At 43.5% G+C, this 12,158-nt stretch overlaps 1 protein-coding gene across 4 annotated transcripts in view; it reads right to left on the reverse strand.

The window, feature by feature from the left end:
- Nucleotides 1–12,158, reverse strand: part of RIPOR3 (RIPOR family member 3) — a 153,103-nt gene that overhangs the window by 58,983 nt on the left and 81,962 nt on the right. For all 4 annotated transcript variants that reach the window (XM_048498871.1, XM_048498872.1, XM_048498873.1 and 1 more), the window contains 4 exons: nt 10,965–11,111; nt 3,209–3,287; nt 2,422–2,445; nt 1,366–1,419 (listed from right to left, as the gene is read on the reverse strand). In XM_048498871.1, the coding sequence (XP_048354828.1) occupies nt 1,366–1,419; nt 2,422–2,445; nt 3,209–3,287; nt 10,965–11,111 (304 nt within the window). The remainder of the gene's footprint in view (nt 1–1,365; nt 1,420–2,421; nt 2,446–3,208; nt 3,288–10,964; nt 11,112–12,158) is intronic.

The following is a 12,158-nucleotide window of genomic DNA, read 5'->3' on the forward strand; positions in this document are numbered from 1 at the left end:
CCACAGGGCCAGGCCTCACACTGCAGCTGTGCCCTTCCCATCGAGGCTTCTCAGTGGCGTAGGAGTAGCAATGGCATAGGAGGTCAAGAGCTCGTGTATCTAATCTGAAGGAACCGGGTTTGATTCCCAGCTCTGCCGCCTGAGCTGTGGAGGCTTCTCTGGGGAATTCAGATTAGCCTGTCCACTCCCACGCACGCCAGCTGGGTGACCTTGGGCTAGTCACAGCTTCTCGGAGCTCTCTCAGCCCCACCTACCTCACAGGGTGTTTGTTGTGAGGGGGGAAGGGCAAGGAGATTGTAAGCCCCTTTGAGTCTCCTACAGGAGAGAAAGGGGGGATATAAATCTAAACTCTTCTCTTCTTCTTCTTCCTCTCAGCACTGTGGGGAGACTTAAAAAGCAAAAATGCCTCTCTGCTGGTGAGAAGCCTCTCCTAGAATTAATGGACTTACGCTGCCTTTTAAAGTTGCATACATTCAAATACCCAGTTGCCAGCACAATGAGGTGAACAGCAGGAGGAAGCCGTTGGCTCCTCCCGTGGTCACGCCCCCTAGCCTGCCCCTGCTACACTGGCAGTGGCGTCAGGAGCACTGGGACACTGATGCCACGTTCCAGTGCTGGGGAGGGCCACAGCAGCCGCACACCAGTGGATCAGCCTTCCACTGAGTAAGTGCCCTAGGGAGGGCGAATCCACTGGTGCTACTGCATGCCGCTCTCCTGTGCAGATTCAGGGGGCCCTCTTTGGATGGGGCTCTGAGTCTACTGTTACATATCATCATCCTCTACGCCTCAGTATCAAGAAAGGGCTGTTGGTTCATCTCAAATTAGCCTTTTTTTCATGACAATCTTGGTTCAATAGTTAAGGTCTTCGACGAGAATCCATACCTTCTCAGCCTAACACAAGATTTTGTGAAGGTAAAATGAAGGGAGACCAACATAGGCTGCCTTAAACAATGTAGAAGAAGGGCAGGATAAAACTGTAGTCAATAAATAAAGTCAGATCCAGAAATTTATTTCCGTGACCCTGAACCTTCATGCACAACAACAATTGTAGGCAGGAGAGCTGCAGCAGTTTTTCACCTTCCTCCGAACCAAATGCCGAGGCCATTTTCTCCCTTTCTCCTCCACTTCTAGCAGCTCTATCCCAAATATGCTGGCGAGGCAAAAAAGCTGGTTCTGCAGGTTGAACTTGGGCTGCACTCAATAATCCTTCTGAATGGAGGCATTGAAAAAAAAGACTCCTCCTTCTGCAAAGAAAGTGATTGTGGCTTTCTGAAAGCACCCAAGTGCCATTTCCCTGCAAACACATGACCGTGAAAAATGCTGCCTTCAGATTTACTTAGCATAAAGCTCCCATGTAGAACATACCTTGCTTATGTGAAATTCCAGTTTTCTGAGGTACCTTTCGACAGAGCGGATTTGCTTTATGAGGGAGAGAAAGAAAAAGAGAGATGGGGTGTGCATTGGTTACACAGGTTTCAAAGTTTGCATTTCTTGGCCTTCATATTATGCAGTTGTTTTAAAAGGACGCATGGAGACATTGACGAACCTGTGTTAATGCATCTATGACTAGGTAGTCATGTTAAAGCTTTGGTTCAGCTGTTACAGATTTCTGAAATCCAAACCTCTAGCGTTTGTTGTCGGTCCCATTCCTATTTAATTTGTCTCCCACAGGATAATCCACCTTGAGTCTCAGTGAGAAAGGTGAACAATAAATGACATAAATAAATACAAGTCCATTGAAGTCAATGAGCTTAGAAGGGTGTGACTCTGCTTCGGATAGTGCTAGGTCAGGTTAAATTGCTATGTTAATTGTAGGGAGTAAGGTTATTGTAGGTGGGTTGTGGGGGAAATCGTATTTTGAATATTGTTATGTTATTTGCAGTTATTCTTGCATTTGTAATTTATTGTAATGTTATGCTATGGTGTAATGTTCTGTTATTGTTGCTATGTAATTTATTTATTTATTTATTTATTTATTTGACTTATATACCGCCCGATCCCCGAAGGGCTCCAGGCGGTGAACAACATTATACAAACATCAAACAGGATTTATCATGTTGTTATGCGATGCTATGTGAAATGTTAGGTTATTGTGATTTTGTGATTATCATATTGCTGCTGTTATGAAATGTTACATTTAATGTTGGTGTTATTATATGTTGATTTACTTGCTATGACTTGTTAACCTGATTACATTATTGTCTGAATTGTTGGGCTGGGAGACTATTGAATGTGGGTGCTAGCCTTATGATTTTGTATTATTATGTTATTGCGTATTATTATGTATTATTTTGCTGTTGTGCACCACCCTGAGCCCTCCGGGGGAGGGCGGTATATAAATTAAATATCACATCACACATCACATCACATCGTGGCATGACTATTGTTCTGTTCATCAACTTGGTGTTACTAGCTTCTTACCTTATCCAAATCATAGTAGAAAGCCTGAAACAACAACAAATTAGTATACGTGAGAACTCATTCATTTTATTAAATACAGTCACAGACTAGCAAAAAGACTAAAATACAAGCACAGCAATAGTGTTAACGAACAATTAACGAGCAATTCTCCTCTGCATTTTATCCTCACCACAGCGCTGTGAGGTCGGTAGGTAAACTAAAAGAGTGTGACAGACCCAAGGTCACCCATCAGACATCCTTGGCAGAAGTCGGGATTCGACCCTGCATCTCCCAGATCCTAATCCTACAGAACACCACACAGGCTTTTGGACTCGATTATTTCCAAACCTTCCTTTGCAGATATCCAGTTTAGCACCTTGTGGGTAGTGAGGATAGGTATCTGTCGCATTTTTATCCCACCCCTTCTCTGAGGCACTCAGGGTGGCCAATATGGTTCTCTCTTCCACTTTGCCTTACAACAATTCCATGATGAAGTCTAAGTTCGGGTCACTCTGGATTAATATAAACCTTTGGCTTCACTCAAATATTGAACTACAGGAACATTAGCAGAGGTTACTGGCCTGAAATCAGTGGGTGTCAGGCCAAGATTGTGGGAAATGTTTTCAGTAAACAATGGGAGGACCTCTATTCACCAGGCAGGTTCCATGAGTATGATTAACTTGCCTGTTGATAAATTCTGTGGCATTTATAAACATATTTAACATTGAAATGTGCTCTTGATTCTCAGATTCCACCAGCTACACATCAAGATGAGTTGGAGGGGGGAATAAATGAAAAAGCTTCTTACCAGCCTGGAGTTCCTTCTTGTGTCTTTGTGGCATCCTGACAGATAATCCAATTCTGCCTGGTGCATTTCCAGATATTCACTAAAGGAAGAGATGAACCCAATGAAGAACTCAGAAGGTATCTCAGAACAATTCGCCCAGCAATCAAAAGCCAAATATTGTTACCTGGTTTACATGATGGTACTTTCAAATAAGTAAAACCAACTTTACAGTTATTTGATTACAGAAAACAGGGAACAGAACTGTAATCCTGAGCACAGAAATATCAGAGCATCTAGTTAACATTGGTTAAGACAGGGGTGGGGGTGGGGTTAAATCACTTCAAGCTAAGGGCAAAACTAGATGTGGTGCTGTTGAAAGAGCTGAGAACAGGTTCCTGGGACCCCACTCACTTTTCACCAAATACAGACCAAAAAATCACATGACGCACGTGTGCTGCACAGTGGCTTGTGTATATTACAATTATTTTTACAGTGTATAAACATACATAAAATGCAATTGCTATTAATAATCTCTACTCTCATTACAACTATCTCCAATGGGAGAACTTCAGTAACACCAATGCAGCCAAACAACCTCCTTCAATGTTATCAGCACAACTCCTGGGTCTCCTGGAAAATGTAGTTCCCACCAGAACAGGGGGCAAAACTAGATGTGATGCTGTTGAAAGAGCTGAGAACAGGTTTCTGGGACCCCACTCACTTTCCCAGCAGCCACAAAGCAGCTGAGGGGAATGTCATTTTAAAAATCAGCAGGAGCCAATTCGGATCAGAACTGCTACAAGCAGAGAAGAGGGCATTTTGCAAAAAGGAAATGGCACCCAGAGAGGAGATATTTCCCCTTTAATAACTCCTATCCTGGCCGTTTTGGCTCTGGCAAACGGCGTGGCCAGAAGGCAGAATTCCTCCTCCCTCCACCCACACCACAATTTCAAGCCAATTCACCTCCCACTGATTTTTAACATGACATGCCCTGCAGCAACTCTATGTTAGCAGAGAAAGTGAGCCAGGTCCCAAAAAACCTGGACACAATGCTTTTTAAAGCATTGTCTAGTTTGGGCCACAGTTCTAGCTCCTAGTAGGTTTGGAGCAGAGCACACACCTGCCTTGAAGGGTTAAATGACACACTATTCCTTCCCAAACACTGGTTCCTAAAAACTTGTTTGTGAAGACACTAACAATACAAGGGGCAGGACATTTGTAGAGATCATATACACAAGTAGGAAGTGGTAACTTTTACTGGGTCCAATATTTCCCACAAATTTAGCTCCTTCAATGGTATTTCAGCTACATTGACCTGTTTCAAAGGTCAATTCAAAATTCTGTGTACGACTACCAAAGCCCTTCACAGACCCACATATCTACAGAAGGGGCTGTGGCTCAGTGGAAGAGCTTCCGCTTTGCATACAGAAGGTTCAGTCCCCAGCAGCTCCACTTCAAAAGGACCAGGCAGAAGGGGATCTGAAACCCTGAAGAGCTGCTTCCAAACTGAACAGATAATACTGACATAGATGGATAGGTGGTTTGATTCAGTCTAATGGACAAGGTATAGTATGCAACAAGGTAAAAAACAAAAATAGAAACAATCTTACACCAAGGTTACACAACATGCTGAACGTGCCGATTTAATACAAAAAAGTGCACAAGCTCATCCCATTTTGGGACTTTCGGACTATTCCTGATTGCACACTTTTGATGCTTTAATTTCATGGTAATACTTTGGCTTCCCTTGTGGTCTTATTTACTTTCATATGCCCTAGTTTGTGCACTTTTTGCATTAATTCTGCACTTTCAGCAATTTATATACCCTTGATATAATATTGTTTCTATCTTTGTTGTTTCCTTGATTCAGTATAAGGCAACTTTGTGTACTTGGGTGCTGTGTAGGAGAGAATGCTGCTAGAACACAGCCATACAGCCCGGAAACCACACAGCACCCAAGTGATTCCGGCCATGAAAGCCTTCGACAAAACTTTGTGTACGTTCATATGGAAAGGACTATCACCTCCCATACGTGCCAAATACCGTCACTGAGTTGTCACCAAGTAGCTGCTCATCCTCTCAAGGTAGCTCATCTGGGATCAAGTACAACTTGCACTTTTTCTACAAGTAATTTGCAACCAGCGGAACGGGCCTCCCTGAGGAAAACACTGTTCCAAAAAGTTTTTAAGTGTCTCTGCACGGCCATCTTATTTGCCCAGACATTTTGGGGTGTGTCGGTAACGTTGCCAATTCCAGGCTGGGAAATTCCTGGAGATCTGGGGGTGTGCAGCTAGGGGAAAGGGGAGTTTGGGGAATGGAAGGACTTCAGCAAAGTCCATCATCCACAGCAGCCATTTGCTCTACAGAAACTGATCTCTGACTTCCAGCCAATCCCATGAGCATAGGAATGTGAACCCAGGACTCCCAAATGTCTGTATAAAAGGATGAGCTAATGACACCACCTGTCTACCCTCACCCTGCCCCAGCCAAGACAGACTTATTTGCAATCTTAATGACTAGTTGAGCAAGAAAGGGAGTCTTTGATTATGGGTTCTTGCATTGCAGGGGATTTGACTTGATGGCCCTTGTGGTCTCTTCCAACGCTATGATTCTAAAATAGAGTAAACATAGCCTTGAATGAGCCTCTCAGTTCTCTCCTACAAACCCCTCCAGATCCATGTTTAACCATAAACATGCAAGAAAGGGGAGGGAGGGAAAGGGGACCATCATCTGGACATGGCCCACCCAACCTAGCGGAGGGAGGGGAGGGAGTGGGAGGGGTGGCATGCAAGGGAAGGGGAGAAGGAGGGGCCGTTTAGGAGGAGGAGCCATTACAGTAATGCTCTGTATGAGCTCGATGATGCAAGATTATGTTGCTTTCCTTTCACTCTATCCTTGGGGATGGAAAGGACGTAGTATGCAGAGGAGGGTAAGTCAGGTCCTACCAGCTTTCTACAGATGCAAGCCAGGGTTGGAGGCAACCTCACTGCTCTCCATTATCACTGCATCCACCATCACCCAGCATTCCTGGTTTGTTGTCCATAAGTCCCCCAATCACTAGTACAGCTGACTTTATTTTGGGAGGAGGGGAAGAGATGTTGTCAGAGGAGGAAATGGTGAGGAGAGAACTATCCACTTCCACCAGCAGAAAATTGGTAAGATCCAAAATGCTTTGGCCAGATTATTCATTCCATATCCTCTTGAAGATGCCAAAGTCGTCAGGGTAATTTGAATCTGATGTATAAAGAAACTCCAATCACTGTTTACTTGCCATGGTGACTAAAGGGCAGCAAATCTCTGAATACCAACACCAGAAGGCAACACCACAGGGAGGTCACAGCCTCTGTGCCCTATTGTTGGCCCTTCAGAGAAACTGGGTGACCATTCTGTGAGACAGGATATGTTACTAGATGGGCCTCTGGTCTGATTCAGTGGAAATCTTTTGACATTTCTTCTAGTAATCACAAGCATGTCAGGTGTCCCTCATACCTAATGCTGCTTAAGGAAATGCAGGTTTATCCCCCCCTTTCCTCAATTTTATACACCTTTTATAAACCCAACAAAAACGCCTTCAATCATTTCCACTCAGCTTCCCAACAGCAGTGCCACAGGGTGATCCAGATAAACAAGGAGGACAGCAGAGGAAAAGTTATCTCCTTCCATTCAGCATCAGATCCTGAAAAAGGAATGGTGGAGTCCGGCAACCATGCCTCAGCCTTTGCCCAGCAAGCCACCTCTGGTTGGAGCCACAACAGTGCTAATGCACGCCGTCCAACTCATGCTGTTGCTCGAGATTTGCTGGCCTCTCGATCATCACTATGCTGCTGCCCAAGTTATTGCCGCACTGAGCATATTTGTATCCAAGAATACAAATGGTTTCATGCAGAGGTCCTTGTGCATATATCAGACTTGATCCTGCACATCTGGTGACACTACGGAGAGCCAGTTTAAACAATCAACAAAATGGAGTCGAAAAGCTTTTCCATGGTAGAGCTTTAGACAGAGGTGTTATGGGGGCGGGTATTGCACGTTTTATTGCTTCATCCTAATTGGGGGGGATGGTCTTCCCACCAAACAAAGCCTAGCAAGCCCAAGAGAAGACTTCTGGCTAGCTTTTGTCCATCAATGAGATCATGGACTCTCTTTTTTTCTAACCTTATGGAAGTTGCATCCAATAAATAATACATTAAGTGTAATCTTGGCTTCAGCACACTGACATGATGTCACCTTATAATAACAGTCCTCAAAGCCGAGAAAACTGAGGACCCATTTTTCAATTTTTAGAATTTTTGCAGACCCCCGAGTTTTCCCCTACCAGTATCTGTCAAGCACCCGAGAGCCCCTTTTCATAAATAAACAGGACAAGAAAACCTAATGCCCTGGCTTTTCAAAAAAAAGTGTGTGAGATTTCAGATGCTATGGGACATTGAAAAGAACAACAGCTGCTGCACCCCAGAAAACTAGCATTCTGGATGCTTCTAAACGTAAAGATCCTTTTATGCAATTGGCAGAATTGGGGAATTCTGAGTAGGCCACTTCCGGGTTCATCTGCACATAAAAATGTGCCCCCCCCCTCAAAAAAAACCCTTTAACAAATTCCTCTGCAAAGTGAACAAAGTTTTTGTATATGCTAGTTAGGGATGCCAACCTCCAGGTAGGATTTGGGGATCCCCCGGAATTACAGCTCATCTCCAGACTACAGAGATCAGTCCCCCTGGAGAAAATGGGTGGACTCTATGGTGGACTCTATGGTGTTGTACCCCACTCTATGGTAGACTCTACGGTGGGTGGACTCTATGGTGTTGTACCCCGCTGAGGGTGGACTCTGTGGTGTACTCCATGGTGGACTCTATGGTGTTGTACCCCACTCTATGGCAGACTCTACAGTGGGTGGACTCTATGGTGTTGTACCCCACTGAGGGTGGACTCTATGGTGGATTCTATGGTGGACTCTATGGTGTTGTACCCCACTCTATGGCAGACTCTACGGTGGGTGGACTCTATGGTGTTGTACCCCACTGAGGGTGGACTCTATGGTGTACTCTATGGTGGACTCTATGGTGTTGTACCCCACTCTATGGTAGACTCTATGGTGGGTGGACTCTATGGTGTTGTACCCCACTGAAGCCCCATATGGGCCACTGCCATGAAGACACTAATTCTCAACAGATGTTGTTGCATTTTCTGCAGTATTTGCAGGGGCCAGTGGAAGTCTTAAAAAGGTATTACTAATCTTGAATGGAGGGATGAGAAGAGACAACAGAAAATGTCTCCACTAAAAGCTCACGCTGAGGACTCTGGGTTCTAAACGAACCAGAGGGTGGCAGGGAATCCACCCCATGTCTCCTTAGCAAAGGTGCCTTGCCTTCCAAGGTTGCTAGAGGGTCCAGTGGGACCAAATAAATACACACAACAGTTGCAAGCTCCATGTTAGTTCCCAGAAGGCAAACCTCCGAACCTCACATTCCTTCTAACTTTGTGAGTTAATGCAGAACAGACATGAATAACTCAATTTTCTCCTCTGTATTTACAAAGGATGTAGGCGGTGAGGCTTTACAAGATGCAGAGCCTCCACAGGTCAATGTGTTTATGTTACATAGGCAGTACTTTTGCAAAAGTAACGAGGGGGGCTGCTTTTGTTTCCTAACTGTTACAAAGACAGCTTTCCCCTACCAGTATCTGTCAAGCACCCAAGAGCCCCTTTTCATAAATAAACAGGACAAGAAAACCTGTGTACTCCTGGAATCCTGCTTCACCAAAACTCACCCATCTGCTCATCTCCCAGTGACATGACACAGTCATTTTTAGGTGACAGTAGAAAGCACCCTGCAGACTTATTGGAGGTTTGATGAAATTATTTTTATAAAATCCAAGCTAAATAAAAATAATTCAAAACAAGTAGTTATTTGCATTCAGAGGCTTTTCTGGCCCAAAATGCAATTCAAAAGTCTAACCTGAAGGTTTACCAGCAATTTATTTAGGATTGCACAAGGTCTCTGCATGGGGGAAGGGGTTGTCAATATTGCTGAGTTAAATGAAAAATACCTGGGTGAACATGGCATTTCTTAAATGCAGTCCACAGTTGCTTTGAAGATCTACTACAAGAATGAAATTTATAAGGACAGTAAGAATAATGCATTTATTAGAACTAACCCGCACTGATAGTGCAGTATGAAGGGTTTCAAGTTACACTGAACATTTTATTAGTCTGGACACTAATGAAGTTTTAGGGGGTTGTCTGTTTTAGTATCTGTCTTCATGTGGGAATGAGCACTGGGGACTTGACACTTTTTGCTTTCGAAATATCTGTTTATGGGGGGAGCATGACCAGACCCAGTCTTCAATGCAGCCTACGAGCACTCAAAAGAAAATCACGTGTTTTCAGAACTGACCCCTCATCCCCAAGTCAGCAGCAAAACTCACATTTTTGCTTGCTTTGTTGACTATGACTACAGACTGTTGGGAGGTAACTCAGCAGCTCACTGGTAGAGCACGGAAAATGTCCTGGGTTCAGTCCCTGCCATCTCCACTTTTGGGAGGCCAAGTAGGAAGTATTGACAAAGACCCTTGTCTGAGATTCTAGAGCAGGGATCTGCAACCTGCGGCTCTCCAGATGTTCATGGACTACAAATCCCATCAGCCCCTGCCAGCATTTGCAATTGGGGTTGCAGACCCCTGTTCTAGAGAGTTGCTGGTCACTCAAAACGGATGACGCTGAGACAAATGGAACAATAGCCAGGCTCATTATAAGGCAGCTTCCTATGTTCATCTCTGGCTCCCACTTATGTTATGCAACCAATAGCTAATGAAGTTGATTTTACCCCATCGTCACACACCTCCAGCCTAACAAGTTTGACTCCAGCTTAAGTGGCTTTTCTGTTGAAGGGTAACCAAAATTGTAAAAAGGTCTGGAATCCATGCTCTATAGTGATAAGACTTAGGGAGCTGGGTATGTTTAGTCTGGAGAAGAGAAGGTTAAGGGGGGACATGATGGTCACAAGTAACTATTTGAAGAAATGTCATGCTGAAGGGGGAGCAAGCTTGTTTTCCGCTGCTCCACAGACAAGGACACCAAATAATGCATTCAAACTACAAGAAAAGAGACTCCATCTAACCATCAGGAAGAACTTCTGAATGGTAAGGGCTATTTGACAGTGGAACACACTGCCTTGGAGAATGGTGGAGTCTCCTCCTTGGGAGGTTTTTAAACAGAGGCTGGATGCCCATTGGTTGTGAGGGCTTTGATTGTGTGTTCCTGAATGGCAGGGGGTTGGACTGGATGGCCCTTACAGTCCCTCCCAACTCTATGATTCTTTTATTTAAGTTGGAGGAAAACACCTTGGAGGATGACACCTCACTAGCTATGAATGACTATTTAAGGGCTCACAGCTACAGAGCATGCAGAAGGCCCCAAGTTCAATACCAGTTAAAAATTCAAACATGAATGAAAGACCTCCATCCTTGGAGAATTGCAGCTAGTCAGAGTACTGAACTTAATAGACAAATGGTCTGCATTAGGGTAAAGCAGCTTTACTTACTGAGAAAACATATTTAGCCATTAGCTAATTGAAAACCTGGAGGTGGGGGGGGGGATAAAATCACTTTACTTGAGGGCCATGATTGTCCACGTAGACCCTCAGAGAACAGATAAGTCACACTGTTTCCTTATACCAAGATTGAACACCTATGGTGCTGAATAAATGAAGGTAAAAAGCAGCATGAACATGCGCAAATTCAAACAAATTAAAGTTTCAGTACGAAAATAAGAGATCCTCACTTTAGTCCTTTCTTTAATGCCTCGAAGACTTTCTTTACTTGGTCTGGCTTGGGATCCCAGATGACTGCCCCTTTCTGAAGAGAAGGATACATCTTGGCCGATCTTACAGACATTTTGGATCTTGTTGAACTTTTGCCAAGAGACTTCCTGTAGAAGAGACAACAAAAAAGGGCGATGATAAAGCTGACTATGAGAATTTAATAACTTTTGCTTGGTCAACCTTGGATGTAACAGAAGTTATAAAAAATACAGGTCAGATTCCAAAAACTCTTATAGATTGCTCTTATTCACAACTACCTGGAAAGACTCTCTCCTCAGTTCAGTGCAGTTAAAAGGGCACAGAGTTACAGTCCAAAAATGGAATTACTTGTTATCTTATTGATTTCTTTATTTACTTCATTTATCTCCCACCTTTATCCCCAGTGAAGAGATATAGCAACTTACATTGTTCACCTGCCTGCTGTTTTATCCTCACAACTACTCTGGAAAATTAGTTAGTATAAGACTAGTTCAAGGTCACCCAGTTCAAGGTCACCCAGTCTCCCAGACTCTAGCCTGCCATTGTAACCATTACATCATGCCTGACCAGAGCCAGATGCAATGTTTTTTCACCTGCTCTCTTGCAAGGTCGGTTTGAGAAGCAGCCCCTAACACACAGAGTATGTCCATTCTGTCTCACCATAGTCGAAACATTGGAACACATTTTATACTATTGTCCAAAATACAACGCACAGAGAGAAGCCCTATTACCATCGATAAGGGGTAAAAAACCGTCCAAAATATCAATGGTAAAATTACTAAATAGTAATGATCCTGATATGCTTGGGAGATTAGCCAGCTACTTGTTAAAGGTCATGTACCTAAGAGATGTGTAACTGTATGAATGGAACTTTTTGCATTGAAATTCAAAATGATAATCTTTCAGCCAAAGATACTGAACGCAAAGTTGAATGAAATCAGTTATCATGCAAATATAAACTATATATAAATGAGTAATAGTCTTCAGCCATGGCACCTCGGGTTATTATAAAATGCATATGTAAAGGCTCAATGTTATTTATTTACTTATTTTAATATTAGGAAAATTTAATTATCCTGTTGTTTTAATTAGTAATTCTCCAGAGCCTGAGGAGTGGATATATCCTTTTAGCAAATAGAACTAAATCAGGAAGTGCCAGATATTTCCTGGCGTTG

Source organism: Sphaerodactylus townsendi, linkage group LG05, assembly GCF_021028975.2.
Source record: "Sphaerodactylus townsendi isolate TG3544 linkage group LG05, MPM_Stown_v2.3, whole genome shotgun sequence".
Lineage (NCBI taxonomy): Eukaryota > Metazoa > Chordata > Lepidosauria > Squamata > Sphaerodactylidae > Sphaerodactylus > Sphaerodactylus townsendi.